At 38.4% G+C, this 18,699-nt stretch overlaps 1 protein-coding gene across 4 annotated transcripts in view; it reads right to left on the bottom strand.

The window, feature by feature from the left end:
- Positions 1-3,034: 3,034 nt before the first annotated feature.
- LOC117406207 (immunoglobulin-like domain-containing receptor 2) overlaps positions 3,035-18,699 on the bottom strand; it is a 54,437-nt gene continuing 38,772 nt past the window's right edge. For 2 of the 4 annotated variants that reach the window (XM_034010140.3, XM_034010141.3), the window contains 6 exons: positions 17,766-17,912; positions 17,018-17,179; positions 13,658-13,771; positions 12,714-12,918; positions 8,696-9,407; positions 3,035-5,927 (listed from right to left, as the gene is read on the bottom strand). In XM_034010140.3, the coding sequence (XP_033866031.3) occupies positions 5,892-5,927; positions 8,696-9,407; positions 12,714-12,918; positions 13,658-13,771; positions 17,018-17,179; positions 17,766-17,912 (1,376 nt within the window). In that variant the 3' untranslated portion in view covers positions 3,035-5,891. The remainder of the gene's footprint in view (positions 5,928-8,695; positions 9,408-12,713; positions 12,919-13,657; positions 13,772-17,017; positions 17,180-17,765; positions 17,913-18,699) is intronic. The other 2 variants (XM_059030529.1, XM_059030530.1) reach the window with 2 other exon arrangements.

Below are 18,699 nucleotides of genomic sequence, written 5' to 3'. Positions count from 1 at the left end.
CAGCATTCCAGCTGATGAAACTTGGGACCTCTGCTAAGAGGCAGGCAGAAGGAAGCATGCATCCTTGAGCAGCTAAAACTATTTGGGTGATGCAAGAAAGCCTTTTCACTAGTTGATAAAAGCATTTTTTTTCATTTGGCCTGGGGTTTAGTCTGCAGTGTGACCTGTCAGACAGCAGTCTGAAAAAAGACGACGACGGGCCCCAATTATTTCCCATCTGAAGGCAGCAGTTTGCCTTTCATCCTGCTCACACACAGGAACAGCGTCAGGCTTCTGTTTTCCAGTGGGGGAGACTGGCCTATTTAAATCCTGTTACGCTTCCATTAACTACAGTTCTGAGGCAGAAACATCTGCTTAATTCTCAGGCCAACAGCTTCCTGGTATTGAAGTTTCGGTCTGGGAGCTTTGCTAAACACCTAGTAAGCTTCCTCTGACACCAGTTACCCTGCATATCAGACAACTGTGTTGGAGTGGCTGGTTAAACTGTTTTTGGACTGCTCTAATTCACCCAGTTTTCTAAAATAGAGCTTGATATTTCCATCTGAATATATGAATACAAATGAGAGGTAAGGTGTATTGTACAGTATTAAGGTAGTGGTATTTGCTTACTACTTACATTTATCATATCGCAGTACAAACATTGATGGTGGTTTTGTGCAGCCTATAGACCTGGCTTTGTGGGGTTCTCCCCTTGAAACCATAACTGATACCCTAACAGAGGTCATCTTGATTTAGATATTTAATTAGATTTACTGAAACAGCAAGGCTCTTGTCTTGTTCTCCCAGTCAAAAGCTTCATGTATTTACTAAAGTAAATTCTTATTAATTTCACATAATAATAATAATAATAATAATAATAATAATAATAATAATAATAATAATAACAACTTGGTTCACTGTTCAAATGTTATTCTGTAATGTACAATGTTAGGAAGGGTTTTCATTTTAGCATTTAGACACAACTGGTTAGCAAATAAAGACTTTTCTTTCATCCTATGTCAGATGAACCAAAAGTAAACTACACAAGGTGTTAAAAGACACAATATGTGGAATATAAAAGTCATAATAATAAAATGACATTTGTTATGTTATTTCACACCAATAAAAAAAATAGATAAAACAAGATAGTGATAGATCGTATCAAGATGCTGTATAAAGTAAGACTGTTCAGGTTAAACAAAATATGATATAAATTGCACAAAGACAATAAACATGTGGGACACATTTCAAAAGCATTTATACCAGTCTGAAAGGTTACTCCTATTTTTGAAAGAATGTTACAAAATGAGAAACAAACAACTTGATAGTGCTGAAAAGATTCACACTTTAAAAACATGTCCCCTGGTTTTCTCCTAGTTGGGAAAAATCTCAGTGTTGCGAAATTAATCAAATGTCTCACCTTTTGCACCAGAATCCCCCCTGAACCCCCAAGTAAATCCCCACCTTGTCTTTAGTTCACATACAGTCCAATTCCCCTGAGTTTACTGTGATGTGTTTCTACAATACTACTTTGTCTCAGGGATGGAAATAAGACTCATTGCATAGCAGTTTTAACACCATGCCAGTGTATAGGTAAAAAGCTCAGGTGAGTCTTATTAAACTCACGGTAAAAACAGGAACAGACCAAAGTGCTATGTAATGGGAGTCTTATTTCCATCCCTGCTATCTGCAGATGGCTTTTGTCAACGCTTTGCAAATACTTACTTATATGCGGTAGCCATCTTTTTGCATATATCCCCACTGCCAAGAGTTGTAAATACAAAAACAGAACCATCAGTATCATGACCATGTAGATCACCATGACTACATCCATATTGTGTACCTGTAAACATGTCAAACCGAGCCATTTCTCCACATTCTGTCACTAACTTGTGCTAAAGAATGTCAAAGTTTCATCACAATGGGATAAGTGACACTAATTCTAAAGTGTGCCATACGTGTGTGTACCCACTGCAGGGATAATAATACTGTTAGACCAGACTTGCTTTGTCAGATGGATCATTCTTACCTAATTCTTTCTTTCCTCTTGCCTTTGAGTAAGTCTTTTTTTATACACCGTAATGAACAGACAAATAAAACATTACAAAACTATTGGCAAACAACTTAGGCACACTTAGACAAACTAAATGAATCTTCTGGGTTGTTTGTTTACCAGTTTTATGACAATAACAGCTGTATTTTTAATTCACAAAAAAATGGTGTAAAATACATTTTGGCGTAAAAATAAATGTGGCCCTTCTTTAACATATAAATAATGTATATTTGAAAACAATTACAGCCTTACATATCAAGGTTATGTGTGCAGCAGTGGTAACAGATTCACACAACAGAAACTTAGTAGTTATAAAACTGTGGGTTACTGTGAAAAAGCTTAGCACGAACACTCCCCAAGACAGGATTGGTGCCTGGTTCCTACACAGAGATGCCTCAGCTGTCTGTCACACTAACCACATACTGTAACCACCTTGTGCACTGAGTAAGCATAATGAAACACACTTGACACCTTCTTTGATTGCACTGGGATGGGAAGCTAGGTGATATTAATACTATGTTTCACACCCTTTTTTCAGTCTACTCACAAATACCATTAAGCTTCAATGTTAAGGTTCTGTCTCGGGCAGAATCAATCACCTGTCTTTAAACACAATGACAACTAGAAAGTGTCAGCTTGTAATGTGTTTATCGAGGTCTGTCAAAGATCCCGATAAACCCTGAGTATATGGTGAAGTGTGTTCCACAATGAGAAACAACAGAGGTAATGGTAGGTAGCTTGGTCAGCCATTCACAATACTATGTAAGGTTACTTGTTACCTTAATTTACAATGCTTACCAGTGCTTTACCATTCTTTCACTGTGCTTTATTACACTTTGCTATGCTTTTACTATGGGAAACTTTTCTAAAGGAATGGCGGGGAGAAACTCTTCTGCAGTCATTGCAGTGGAGGCTCCTTCTGTAACACTGATCTTGTTGGGGAACACCTTCTCATGTTCTTATTATTAGTGTCACCTGATGAAGACGAAGTTGCTGTTTGTTGCTGCCAACTGCTAAGGTAGCCAGATACAGCAGTTTCTCTACAGTGTTTGAATGATTGCATATCCTGAATGAATGTGAAAAACCAAGAACCACGACTTTCTCAGCACAATAAAAGAGGGACCAATTATTTTTAAAAAGCTAGTCAGAGAAAAGACGTCATATAACAGCCTTTAAATTATGCTTAATGTTTTATTTGTAAATGTTTTTCTTATCTTGATGTGTGCAGATAAAGCACTCTATCGTATTTTAAACTAATAACTGCTTGCTGTGTCAGTTTGTTTTGTGGTTTATGTGGATAAGTAATCTTGAGTATGACAAATATTACATTGGCTTGTTGCTAACTAAACTACTATAGTGTAGGTATAGAAATATGTATCTAATGTACACAAACATATTATTATTATTATTATTTATTTATTTCCTTATCCAGGGCGACTTACAATTGTTACAAGATATCACATTTTACATTATTTCACATTATACAGATTCACATTATTTTATATACATTATACAGATATCACATTATTTTACATACAATTACCCATTTATACAGCTGGGTTTTTACTGGAGCAATCTAGGTAAAGTACCTTGCTCAAGGGTACAACAGCAGTGTCCCCCACTGGGGATTGAACCCACAACCCTCCGGTCAGGAGTCCAGAGCCCTAACCACTACTCCAAACTGCTGCATATAATCTGCAACAAGAGTTTACCCCTGTGCGTTACTTATATACAACATGTACACTGTGTAGTGCAATATACACTAGAATGTCATTCTTACTACATACCTAGAGCTGGTAACATGCTTACCATCCACTTACACCTCACTCAAACTACACGTACACCCTGGAGTGTGGTCAAGGAATAAAAATTCTGAGTTACCAAATTGCAATTCTGATCAAGATTTATATTTATGTTCTTCATAATGTGTTTAAAATTAAGAATAAGGCTGAAGTGAGCACATGAGCCACTGAAAGGCACATGTGGTCACTGCAGTCAAACGGCTAATCAAGTAGCTGGATGTAACTGCTCTTCCCATGGCACAAGGGTCACTTTTACTAAGAAAAAAACAGAGTACAACATGTGAGCTCCCTGTTGTTTTGCAATTCAAGGCAGCTACATAATGGCTGTGTAATGAAGTATTGCTTGTTACACACATAATAAAAAGAAGGTGCCATGTGGAAAATATTTGGCTTGAGACGGGAAGGCCCCGTCTTGTAAACTTGTTTTAGAGTATCAATATTTTATTCCTGACACTCAACATGTTGCAGTTATCAAGCTCAACAGACATTATAAAGCAGTTAGGCTCACTCTCTCTATATCGAAAACACTGAATATTTAGACAGGTAGCAGCACACCATTAACTTCTGTGACTATATCCTTCTGATAGAACTTTTTCTTTTACAGTCAGTAGAGCCGGGGAGTCTGAATCTGAATCTTGGCCAAGTCGATGAATCTTTCTGTGCAACTGTACCTCCCTGTCATCTGTAACATTATTCAAAGACACAGGACCCTAACCCTAAGTCACTTCAGACCCTTACTGGAAGCTGATCAACAGATCACCATTTTGAAATACAGTTTTTTAGAACATAAGAACATAATAAGAAAGTTTACAAAAGAGAGGAGGCCATTCAGCCCATCTTGATCGTTTGGTTGTTAGTAGCTTATTGATCCCAGAATCTCATCAAGCAGCTTCTTGAAGGATCCCAGGGTGTCAGCTTCAACAACATTACTGGGGAGTTGGTTCCATACCCTCACAATTCACTGTGTAAAAAAGTGCCTCCTATTTTCTGTTCTGAATGCCCCTTTATCTAATCTCCATTTGTGACCCCTGGTCCTTGTTTCTTTTTTCAGGTCAAAAAAGTCCACTGGGTCGACACTGTGTATACCTTTTAGGATTTTGAATGCTTGAATCAGACAACCGCATAGTCTTCTTTGTTCAAGACTGAATAGATTCAATTCTTTTAGCCTGTCTGCATACGACATGCCTTTTAAACCCGGGATAATTCTGGTTGCTCTTCTTTGCACTCTTTCTAGAGCAGCAATATCCTTTTTGTAACGAGGTGAACAGAACTGAACACAATATTCTAGGTGAGGTCTTTCTAATGCATTGTAAAGTTTTAACATTACTTCCCTTGATTTAAATTCAACACTTCTCACAATATATCCGAGCACTGACCATGGATATTAAGTGCATGCTATTTTCTTCTTTTAATCATACAGGGTGGTTAAAACATCACCCAGACACTGCACTGGTAGAGCAAGTGAACTTGTGAGTGGAGCTATCAGATGATGTACCTGTTTATTAGCTGAGTGTATCTGTGTTTAAAATGCATCTCTTTAATACAGCTTGAAAATAATATTGCACCCCCATAGTCAGACTGTCGCTTCATTCATACAGCAGATATATAATTAATAGTGGCAGTCTGGCTCCGGGCTCTGATCTTTTTCCACATAGCACCTTTCCACATTGTAGACAATCCTACAACTCTGAATTTTAAAATAAAAATCTCAAAAATTTGAATAATTAGCTACAACGTTTCAACTTCGGTCTTCTTCAAGTAGTATGGTAGAAATAGCCAGACACACTGAAGTTGTTTTGTAAGTCTGAAAGTCTGAAAGCTGCACAGTGACTTACAGATGAATATTCTAAGAACACTGTGACATTGATAGTATTGAGGTGGAGTTCCAGTCCTGGCTCTGAAATCTGTAGGTAACCAGTCGGTCAGTATACAGGGGCCTCTAATCCACGTGGTACATCTCCATCAAACAACGCCAGGAGAGTGAAACCTAAGAGTACCACTGGACTCTGGTGTTCCCTTCTCTTTTGAAAAAAACAGATTCATCTTCTTTTTCAGTTTCACACTATAAGGGAATCTCTGCTGAGTAGAGTGTTCTGTAAAACACCAAAAACTTGAGGTTAAATAAAGAACTTTTCAAAACCTCACATACACATGCAAGTGATTACCAAACAAAACTACACAGAAAAATCAATAGCTCAGTTAGTTCAGGCTGTAAAAAATAAACCATACAACCTATGGCATTATCAGAGAATTAGAAATGTGCAGTCAAATGTATTGTACACCAAATTAAATATCTCTTGATTAATATTCAAAAACACTTCAGTGAGTTATCATGCATACATATGCACAAATTAAACTTAAAAGGTCCACAAATGAAAAATATATTTCATATTTTATTCCTCTGGATGACAGCACTGTATTAGTCTCAATATAATTCATATACAGTGCTCCCTCGCTATAACGCAGGTCTCGGGGGACACACAACATAGGCGTTATAAACGGGGAGGGGGTGGGGGGCGCCGCAGGACACATAACACACATCTGACAAATACAAAATAAAATAACTCCCTCTATAATGCACATATAGTGAAGCAAACATGTAACTTTCCATTAATTAACCATGCATAAAGCACTATGTAATCAATGCTATATTTTTTACAAAAAGGTAACATTTTAATTAGCAGTTTTTAAACTATAAATAGCCTGGCTAAACGGCAGTTGGGAGTTCAGTTCGATGTGACAGACAAGCAAACCAAGTACGAGAAGGAGAGTGGGTCGGGTGAGGGAAAGAGGGAATGGGCTTGCCCCAGGTTCAGCTGCCGGAGCAGGGCTGAAATGAAGCTGAAGAGTCTTGTCTCCCAGAGAAAGCTGCAGCTCCTCTCGCAGCAAAAAAGTAAATACATTAGGAAAGATAACCATATAATAGGCCTAATATTTATTTAGTTATAAAACGAATGCTGAATAAGATGTCTGTGTTATAAAGTGCCAGCGCAGCTTTTCTTCAGTTCAGATACTCTATCAACAGGGAGAGACAGAAACAGAAGTTAGTCTGAGAAATTGTTCACAGTTCGAACAATATCGGTACTGTATTTACTGTAGAAATACTGCATGAATCACTAGTATAGGGAATTGGGGGACATGCTGTAAGAGAGTTATATCCGAGGCGCGTTATAATCGAGAGCCTTATAGCGAGGGAGCACTGTAATTATACTCTCACTCAATCACTACTAAATTAAAACTAGATTGCCCATCTTTGCAAGCTCTATTTTGTGCCTATAATTGGATGGCAATTATCTTTTTGTTTGTTAAATGTGCTACAATAAACAAAAAGTCAAGCTAATAACACAACATATCACTTTACTGAGTAGGCCCGGTGGCAGCATGAACGCTGTGGACGGGCATCCTCTTATTTAGGGCGGGCTCATTTTGGAAAAGACAAATCAATTAGCTCGTATTCTCTACTATTTTACTTCACTGTGATGACAATAAACAAACAAATAAATAAATAAATAAATAAATCATATTATGAACTATCCATACAGCATGAATTACCACAGCTCTTTCTGGAAAAGTTTATTTTTTCTTTTAAATTATTATTATTACCGCATTAGCAACAACGGGGTGTCTGAGCAATAATACTTGAAACAACTACAATCATACAGTGAGCAGGCCCTCTACAGAGATTGCAATAAACAGATTCCCACACACACCAAATTACTGTAAAGTAACAAATATAATGCTTACTTTCAACTGACTATTCAATACTAAATATAAAAAGCATATCCTCTTGTAAACAATCCGACACGGTGGCCCTACAAAGAGGTTTCCAAACACCAGAAGCAACTAGACATTTTTTAATTATTATTATTATTATTATTATTATTATTATTAGTAGTAGTAGTCGTAGTAGTAGTAGTAGTAGTAGTAGTAGTAGTAGTAGTAGTAGTATTGTGCTTTGCTTTACTTTAAATCTAAATTTACGTTGTACTAATTCATCGGGTACATTTTCACTGAGTAAAGTCTAAGAAAATAGTCCTGAACATTATTTTTTCAAAATAAAAAACAAGGGTGACATACATATAAAGAGAAAAACAATGCATTTTAAATTAGTAAATCGATTTAAATGTTTTATTAACTTGTTAGGGTTTTAAACCCCTATTTATAATCAGGACATTGCTTGAACTGAGCAATTACTGGACAGTCCGTGTATGATGGGAGTCTGAACTGCCAATACAATCTCTTATTCAATACCACTCTAAAATGCCTCCTAACTCAACATGTTTCTACCTTCAGCCAAAACCTCTCTCCTGAATCTACATATGGATGGAGCAATATTATGGAACTGTCCGCGTCTCGCTTTGTTGTTGTTGAAAGATGCTGCGTCTGCGCTCCAGTCAAGCTGACAGTCTATGATTGGCTCTTGGCAGCTGCAGGTACAGGATTGGTTGCTTTCGTTGATGCAAAGTATTGATTGGCTGGTTTTGGTGGATAATAAAATTAATTTGGACCAATTGTGTCTTTTAATACTTACTGTCCAATAGTGAACTACGCTTAAAAATACAGCAAATCAAAAAGAAAAAGCCAGCACTTACGCGGATTGATTTTAAATTTGATTCACAGTTGGTGCTGAGACATTCCAGCATTCCTACCATCTACTGCTAGAACTGGAAGCTGACAGTACTGAATCAATTTAGAATCTGAAACTGGGGGGCCACTGGACCTAAACTGTACGGGCCAGGCCACCTAAGGCCCACCAATAATGTCGGGCCTGCAACTGAGTATTTAATTGCCTCACAGAGGGGTACTTATATTTACCCGATGAGGTGTACAACTTCCTATTGCAAACCTACAAGTAACCCACCGTCTTCCTGAGCTTTTCCCTTTCTCTCCTCTCATGCGCGGCGTGCATATTGATTTCATGTGTGCCATCCCTTGTGTAGGAAAAAGGCCTTGCTGAGGACTCCAGTGGCCTGTGCCACTCGGCGTCTCTCTCTGAGTAAGGTGGCAACGAATCTTCCTCTTCACGTCTGTAATTGGGAGATCGGTTGTAATAAATACAGCTGCTCTTTTTGGAGCTGGATTTGCAGGGAGTCTCACAGTTGAAGCTCCCCTCCGGTGGTCTGTCCCTGGCTTTCTTCTCCAGAACGCTTGTTAGGTACATGTTGTCGTAGGTCCTGTTTACAGTAGGGTACCGAGGTGGGTAACAGTCGCTGAGGTCTCTCCTCTTGGGAGAAGGAGGGCTGTACGGGCGCCCCCTGTCCGACTCGTAAAAGCCCTCCCGACTCCGGTCTCGCTTGCTGTAGTACTCATCAAGGAAGGACTCCTGGTACTGGTGCCGATCCATTCTGGATGGCTTGTCGTCACGGTAATGGTGTTGGTCTCTGAAGGGGGGTGGATAGTGTTTCTTGGTCTCGCAGTCCTGTCTGTAATCCGGCTCTAAGTCCCTGTACTCAGAGTGCCTCCCTTTTTGATGGTCGGATTCTGCTAACCCCTCCAGCTCATCCAGAGACCCTGTGCGTCCACTGGCTGGGAACATTTTTCTCTGAAGGTGCTCAGATCTGGGGTTCCACCTGCTTTTATAGGAAGAAAACAGTACTCCTCATTCTTCATGTTCCACGCCAATGTTTAGACAGGCTTCCTATTTAAACACGGTTCGACAATGAATAATTTTTATTAAGACTAAATATATATATATATATATATATATATATATATATATATATATATATATATATATATATATATATATATATATATTTTTGTATCCCAAAATAACATTTTAATAACCAAAATTCTAATAATTTTGGTCCACATATTGAACTAATTCTTCATATTTTGATAACCTGGTTGTATTAAAACCAGTGCAAGGCAGTGCACCTTCCAATTGCTGTTTTCACACATGACAACATTTCCATATGTGGCAGAATTTTTTTTCTAATTTTACTTACATTCTCAATTTCTTTGGGCAGTAACTGTAGGTTATACAAGCTTCACTGTAGGTTAAGCTGCTTATTTGAGGTAACTATCATGGTTTATTATTATTATTATTATTTATTTCTTAGCAGACGCCCTTATCCAGGGCCACTTACAATTGTTACAAGTTATCACATTATTTTTACATACAATTATCCATTTATACAGTTGGGTTATTACTGGAGCAATCTAGGTAAAGTACCTTGCTCAAGGGTACAGCAGCAGTGTCCCCCACCTGGGATTGAACCCACGACCCTCTGGTCAAGAGTCCAGAGCCCTAACCACTACTCTACACTGCTGCCTACTTTACTTGAGAAACATCAGTCCTATACTCTGACATCATACAATCCCATACAATACAGACTCCTATAGGTAAAGTGCATCATAAGTAGGGCTTCTGTTTTTTCGGGTTTTATTAATTGTATTTTTCGGTGCTTATTTTTAGCTATTTTCGAGTTTTATGTAAATCGTTTTTTTTTTCGGGGGCTTTCGTTTTTGATATACTGTATGAAATTAGTGTTTTCGGTTACTTTCCAAAATGCTTTTTTTTCTGTCAAAATATGTATAGTAATTCGACAGTACTTGCACACTTAAGTTGTACCTTCTTTCCTTTGCTGTCTTCCACAACGAAATCCCTATGGTCATGGGCACGTTCTTCGGGGGTTTTGTGTGTAGGCATTTACATTTTGCCACAATTCTGTTTCAGATCCTCTGTATCTTAACTATAATACAGCTTTAAATCCTGCTAACAAGCCTCCATTCCTGACTGTTGTTTTAAATCTCGCAAGCAGAGTCTCCAATAGGAATGTGCTGTCACTCAGTAGCTGGGGCGGGTTTAAAGTATTCAGAACAAATCAATGATAGATACAAGTCAGGAAGGCGGGACATTGCCCACCAGCACTGGGAAATGTATTTATTATTATTTTTGTAGCAGGTTTTATTTTTTAATGAGAAAAGGTTAAAGTCAACGTGAATTGATTAACCATTTCCACAGTTTTTCCGGTATTTTCCGGTGTTTAATGGATATCCACCGTTTTCATTTTTTTTTTTTTTGTATCAGGGGTGTTTTATCGGGTTTTATCGGTTAAAACCAAAAGTCAGAAGCCCTAATCATAAGTAAAAGAAGCCTTCCACCTAGTTTTCAGGTGGATTTTTGACAGGTTTAATGGACCGCACCCACAGAGCACGAGGGTGTGTATTCAGGCACCAAATTACAAAGATAAGAAAGAGCTTCTCTGTGAATGATTTTGTGATTAGCCTCAGTATTTTGAAGTGAGTGCTAAAGCCAATTAAGCCTTTTCAGTAATTAAGTGATATTCTCAGTGGACATGTTTCAAGTGCATTACTGACTGCGTGGTTTACAGTACTTATTATATACAGACACACACACACACACACACACACACACACACACACAATTACAGGTTACATTCCTATCATATTGCTCTTCAGTAAAGTATACTTGATTAATTTTACTCAACTTAAGTTTGTATATATCAAAATGCTGTCTGTCTAAATTAGCATTTATACTTTCACTTTCATTATTTCTAATCTGCTATTATCCATATTTAAATCCACAATCAGAATTACTATTTTAATTAAACATGTGCCTGTTTGGGACACAAACATTTTATCAGTGAAGAACAGGCCTGCTACACCCAGTCCTCCTTCAATACCTTGAGATTTGGGGATATGCATATTACTATAACTGTCCATTACTTGCATATAGCATATTAATAATACATTGTATGCCAATAATACTGTATGTAACCTTCTATCATCAATGGGGGCATCCTATGAAAAAAGGCTCTTAAAAGCTGCTGTTAAATTATTTCTGTATACAGTGAAGCAATTTCTCTTTTGGAACAATACAAAGAAGGACATATTCCAGAAGAAAGCAATTTGTTTTGGAATGAACTACTGTACTGTATAACTCCCCCATGTAGTACCTGGGGCATTTGGAATTCAGGTTAACCTGTTAAGTCCCACTCCTCCACTGTATGTAAAAGACTCAATATCAAATTCAAATGTGATTGTTCTGTGAGTAAGGCAGTGAGAGTGGTGATAAGGAGGTTTTATTAAAGAGAATCTACTGTGATTAAATATAGATGAGAGCCTAAGGTCTTGGGAAACTATGTGTTTAGCTAACTATTCTGTTTTACAAATATGTGGGTTTTTTTTTTGTATTTTGGTATCACTAAGTTAGTCGACAATGTGTATGTATTTTATTTGCACATTATTTTTATTTATGCATATCAAACTGTAACAACTATTAAAGATTTAACTGCAGTGTGTCTCAGAGGTTTTGGAAACCACAGTTAAAAAATGTTGGTGTAGGTGGTGCTGTTTTGTACTGGAACTCCCAATGGAAGCAGATATGATTTCTTTTGCACATCCTCATTGCTGACAATGACAAAAGAGGCCTCCAATAGTCTATTATATAACACTAGGTCCTCAAAGTCGGGTGTAACTGCTTGTAACTCCACCAGGTTAAAAAGGGGCTGTCTTAATTCAAACTTTACCCCTTAACCATAATCACTACTTGCTTCTTCCCTTCCCTCTCTAGTGGATACCTACATAGCCCGAAATGGCACATCGCACAATATAAAGATATGAAAATGAAGTGCAGAGTGCTCTCCCTAGGCATTGAGACACCCCTACATTGTATAAGATTGTAGATATCCAGACAGGATCACTTGTCGTCTGGTAAAATCCTCATGAAGACCCAGCCCTGCCTTGCAGTTTTACACAACAATGTTATCAAAATATGTGGAATTAGTTAAAGTGGACCCTGTAAGAGGTTAAATCATCTACAACGATTAAAGGGGATTGCCCACTAGCTGTGGACTGCCCAGCAGTACACAGTGCTTAAATCCAGGTGAGTAGGAATGAAAGGTGAATGCTACCTGCTGTGGTACTGCTCTTCAGACCTGTTCATGTGCTGGGGGTGCCGGGCCGACTTCCTCATGTGGGCGGCTGCAGTGGAGGTGAAGGAAGGGTCGTCATCTCGGTCACCGATTGGTGGAAGAGCCTTTTTCTGAACCCGCCGGTAGGACTGACGGAAATCCGCGTCCCCTTCGTGAAGAGAGCTCAGCTCCGACATGGTGCTGGCTGTCAAGACACAAGACATACAGTACACAGCCATCCGTTAGGTACGGTCAGACAAACTGGCCTACATTAAGGTGTGCAGTAGGTCTGAGCTTGGCATGTTAATGGATATTTTAATGGATAACAGCATATCCCATATACAATATGTCTTATCAAAAGTTGAAACAAGAAAGACATTACACAGTCACAGGCAGGAGAAGTGGTGTATCGTTTTTTACGAAGCAAGGTCAGCCTCATGTTAGTGACTTCAATGTACTGACTCGAAGTTCTGCGCAGCTCTTGGTTCATGTTATGTTTTAACAAGCTATAGTTTGCAGTATGCTATTGATTTACAATGAATGGAAGCTACATAGCTGCAGTGTTTTTTTATATACTAGTGTTTAATCTCTTCCTTTACAGGCAGTGAATTGGTTTTTGCTGTAAAAAAATAAATAAATAAAATGTGGAAACCTATTCAGGTTTGGCACGCATGACATCAGTGCCCTAATGCACCAGGGCCACATAAAGCAATCAACACTTTACAATGCTTGACTTGTAAGCCTTCATTGATTTCGGAAGCACTTACAAACAGTACATGGCTGGCATGCATTTACGGATAGTTTTACGGTTAGATTTCAAGTAGACTATGTTTTCCTCGAGTTCTTGTGAATCACTAACCCGTGGAGCCTTGTTGTGTGAGTCAGATCATTTCACATGCTCGTGTTGATGAATATCTTGAATGTAAAGTCAAAGTGTGCCTTACATTTCTCATACGTTCTCTTGGCAGGATCAGACTGAGCAAGCTCCTTTTCTACGTAGTACAGAACCTTCATACACTCCTGTTCCTTATTGGCCTGGATTCGGTAGCCACTGCGAACTGGGGACAGAACAATAAACAATGCGGACATGTGATAAAAAAAATGTCTTCCTCATTTAAAGGGAATAAACTTTAAAGGTTTTTCCGACTCCCATAAATTAGGTTACAGAACATAGCAACACAACCCATGTTTCTGTCAGCTACTGAATTATGGCAGCCACACTTCAAAATAAGTGTTCAAAACAAGTTAATGGTTGGGATGGCGTGGAATGTCTTTATTTAGGCATAATTACTTTTCAATTAGCAACACTTATTATATATTACCACAATAGGCATGTTCCTCCCCCAGTTACAGTGGTACCTAACACCTAACCCTAACCTAACCCTGGGAATAAACTGTCGTGCCATTTAGTGCAGGGTATTCTTTTCCCTTTATGCAGCTGCCTTGCAGGTCGGAAGGGAGACCAAACACCAAGAATCATTTGATCTCTGTCACAAAGCATTATTATGGCATTGCTGTTTCCTTGCAACAGGTTCTGACGCAGTGCACGATAACGGAAATCCTGGTGAATACAGCAATCTGTTTTTCCTGGATACCCAGAGGTAGTGAGTCCAGACAGCAACACAAGAAGATGCAACACCTGCAGGGCCTGCTGTACCCTGGGTTTCCTTTTAGACCTGACACATCTGTCATATTCATCCCACAACACCTGGAAAGTGATGGTAAACTTGAATGAAATGTTTTATCTCAAGCCCTGTACTGTTTTCTATATGCACTGGTCAGGTCAAATTCATTGATGGTCATGGCATTTTAACCCCTTTAGCCTGTAGAAAGTGACTGTCATTTAGGCATTTAGGAGGACTACACGTCATTCTGACAAATGATATAGCGCGGTTGAAGGCATTAGCTAATGGCAGCTGACACGATTAAAAAATAGATATAGAATAATAGTTTTCTCTAATTCATAAATTAGGCAGCAGACTTTTTTAGCCCTCTTTAAATTTGTAAAGACAAACAAGAACGTTAATTCTTCATTTCACATTTAATTAACCAACATACATAGTAAGCTATTATAGTTGGACTCCTCTGTTTTTTATGTAAAAGATATGTACAAAAAATATTCATATTGCATTTCACAAAACACAACATGCCCCACGCCTTTCCCTTGCTGGAGGCATCCTTTAGGCTGACTAGATATTACTCATAAAATGTCCATTTACTAGTTACCAATGCAGACCAGTTATCTACTGTACTACTTATAAAACATCAGACAGCAGTGACTAGTATACCCCTTGAAAGCATGCAACCTACATTCTAAATGGAACACAAGATCCCCCTGCATACCTTTCACACATTCTTCAAATTCCACAGAACGCAGTTACTTGACTAATATCAATATATTCAACAAAGTTCAAACATTGCTCACATGGGCAAAGCGCTATGTTTCAGCTAATCAGCCTCCAATCAAAACAGAATCACAAAGTCCTTTTGCTGTACATGCTGCTACAACAGCGAACACATCCCCAGCATGAATCATCTGGGCGTGAGTTACTGCTTATCTCAAAGAAAATAATCAAAATAAATCAGCGATGACACAATAAACAACAGAATACAGTTCAAGAATAATTGGAGGATCTAATATGCGCACAATTAGGTGTCTCACTATACTATTGTAGTTGAGCTTTTATAGAAACCAAAGCTAAGTTAGCTGTGAAAACAGGTTTTTCACCACTGTACTTTGTAAGTACACATAATTTACACATATTTATTGATGACCCTTAATTATAAGAGATTACAACACAAAATAAGGTCTCTGCTGTTGTAACTGCAGTATCTCACAGCAGCCCATAAACCAATATTCTGGACTGGGAGATTTCCGTCCCACCTTCTATTCCACACTTCACACACGGGCCTGAGCATTAGCTATGAAAACACGCAGGTTTCTAAGAAACAAGGTCAAGTTAAGTCAACCTCTCCTCCAAACTGCATAACCCTTTACGTTACTAAATAGATTAGATTTAGTATTTATTTTATTTTATTTAGTTGTAAGTTTTAATTTAAGTTAAAGACAATGGTCACATAAGAGCATTTTAGACTAGTTTGTTGTATTTATGCACATGTGGTTCACAGTTGAGGAGGGCCTCACACAAGAATGCAACACACAATGCAGGGTGGGGATTTGTTTGTCTTTTAAGCAAAGCCTGGCTTGGTACCATTGTACTCAGCCTGGGCTATTGTTAGGAAGTGCATGGCTATGTACATTTATACAAGTTCTTTGAAGGAGTGCTCCTGAAATAGGATGTTTGGGAAGTCTTGTGGGTGTTTAAAATCTAAGTAGCATCTGTACAAGGAGAGTCATAAATATACATTTTATGATGGCCCAGCTTGTCCAACCATGCCACCTGCAGTTTTAGATTTTGAAACGTTACTTTGAATTCGTCAGAGTTAGTTTTGCACTGCCTTATTAGTATGTTCAGATGCAATAAACAAGGATTTAGCAGAATGTAAAAAAAAGAATTTTGTATTGCGAAATTTTCTATTTAATGCATGGCAAATGATTTTAGATAAAGTAAGCAATTTTGTTACATTCGTTTTTGTTCAATGGAAGGTTTAGACATCTCAAGTTTTCTTAGAATACTTTGAAGTGAAATAGAAGATATTTTAAAGACCTTGACTTCACCTAATTTAGCGAACCTTCAATGTCAATGCCTGTGGAAATTAATTCTCAACTAAAATTAATTTCCCAACTGAAATTAATTCCCAACTAGGGGCAGCAGTGTGGAGTAGTAGTTAAGGCTCTGGACTCTTAACCGGAGGGTCGTGGGTTCAATCCCAGGTGGGGGACACTGTTGCTGTACCCTTGAGCAAGGTACTTTACCTAGATTGCTCCAGTAAAAACCCAACTGTATAAATTGGTAATTGTATGTAAAAAAAAAAGTGATATCTTGTAACAATTGTAAGTGGCCCTGGATAAGGGCGTCTGCTAAGAAATAAATAATAATAATAAAATCCTATTTATTAACTAGTATGAGATAACCTTTGATTTTCCCACCAGCTTGTGAAGACTGAGATCAAGCAGGTTGCAAGTTTACCAAGGTTTATTAACAAAGAGCTAGCTTACCACTAACACAGATGCTGCCTTTTAAAATGTGTCCATTTTTTAATAACTAGGCTCAAGGTTAAAGTTAAATATACTGAAGTTATGTTCTTCAATTTCAATGTGAATGAAGCATGATTCCTTACAAAATGTAAGTTTGAATGTACTTCCTATTGGGATAGAAAATAAAAGACATTCCTATACCTACCCCCTGTGACAATGTTCTCCATTACTGGAGGCTGTGTCGTTGGACCCATCATTCCTGGAGGTCCAATGGCAGCCATGGGGACATTAGGCACATAGTAGGGAGGGTAGACTGGTGCAATATGAGGGGTTGCACATGTCTTCACTGCTTTACCAGCTTCATACACTAACAACAACATAGAAGAAAAACATCAGCAAGTTACAAAACAGGTGTGGGTCTAAGAAGTAAAATAACGAAAAACATACTGAAAGACCTTTTGTACCATAATCCTACAGGTACCATAATATATTTATTTCTTTGCTCGTTTTTCTATACTGTTTTCTTTGGATTTTCTCAATAAAAAATAACTTACAATACTAGAATTTAGATCAGAATTATCCTGCCATTGCAAGTTTAAATTTGTTAAATTAATATATATATATATATATATGTATTTTTTTGTGCCATGAACCCATTCTAAAGTGACAGGGAATATTGTAGCCCAATTCTCTATCTTCACACAAGTCCTGTATTTTTTGATTGAGTATTTAAAGTTATGTGCAATACAGCCCACCACTATCTGTACTAAGAGTACTTTTCTTCCCGGCAATATCTGATTCGACCAGAATGAAGATTCGTAACTTCCGAATTAAATATGAATAATGTGTTTAATCTGCTGTGACTGTGTTAGCTGTGTAAATGGAAGAGGCGGGTCTGTTATAGCTTTGACTCAGTGGTAAGAATGAGAACGAGATTCCCGCAGCTTACTCACAGTGTCGCGGGCAGCAGCATGACTCGGGGCAGCAGGGGCACTGCACATAGCAGCAGCAGCTGTGAGGACAGCACTGGCACCAGCAGATACCCAGAAACAGAATGAACGTGACGGCCCCCAGGATCACCACACCCACAAACACCCACTCTGGAAAACATACACAGAAACATAAGGACCATCAGGGACTATACACACACAGAAACATAGGGACCATCAGGGACTATACACACACAGAAACATAGGGACCATCAGGGACTATACACATACAGAAACATAGGGACCATCAGGGACTATACACATACAGAAACATAGGGACCATCAGGGACTATACACACACACAGAAACATAGGGACCATCAGGGACTATACACACACAGAAACATTGGGACCATCAGGGACTATACACACAAAGTTTATACATAAAATAACTCTATGTTACTGCTGTTTGCTATAGAACGTACCAGTATAAACATATTTCAGTAGTACAGGACAAACCCCAAAGACACAGAATTTGAGAATAGTGATATATTTTATTAATGATTATGGAGTATGATACAGATGAGGAATTTGGCTGCTAACCCGCTTGGTTTGAGGGTCATCGCCTGGCCAGCTGGACGAGGTGATAGATCCCCACATGATTTAACCAAGAGTAGGTGGGGATATGAATCAATTGCTCATAAGGACGGGTGTGTCTGGTTTATTTATAATCTCCTGATTGTTTAGGAGATGACGTAATGAGTGTGGGGGCAGTCCTTCCTCTCCAACTAAAGTTAACTTTTATCCGGAATGCCTGGTGATAGATCAGTCGTAACGTAAACCAAGTGATGCTATCAGCCAATTAAAACCTCACTCTCTTCATACCCACACTGAGTGGCTCTGCTGTCTGCCATGCTATACAGGCTGAGATTTAATTGAGAAGGGCCTTGGAGGGGCTC

The sequence above is a fragment of the Acipenser ruthenus genome, chromosome 9, assembly GCF_902713425.1.
Source record: "Acipenser ruthenus chromosome 9, fAciRut3.2 maternal haplotype, whole genome shotgun sequence".
Classification (NCBI taxonomy): Eukaryota; Metazoa; Chordata; class Actinopteri; order Acipenseriformes; family Acipenseridae; genus Acipenser; species Acipenser ruthenus.
The sequence above is the reverse complement of the archived record's forward strand: the minus strand, read 5'-3'. Positions and strand labels throughout refer to the sequence as shown.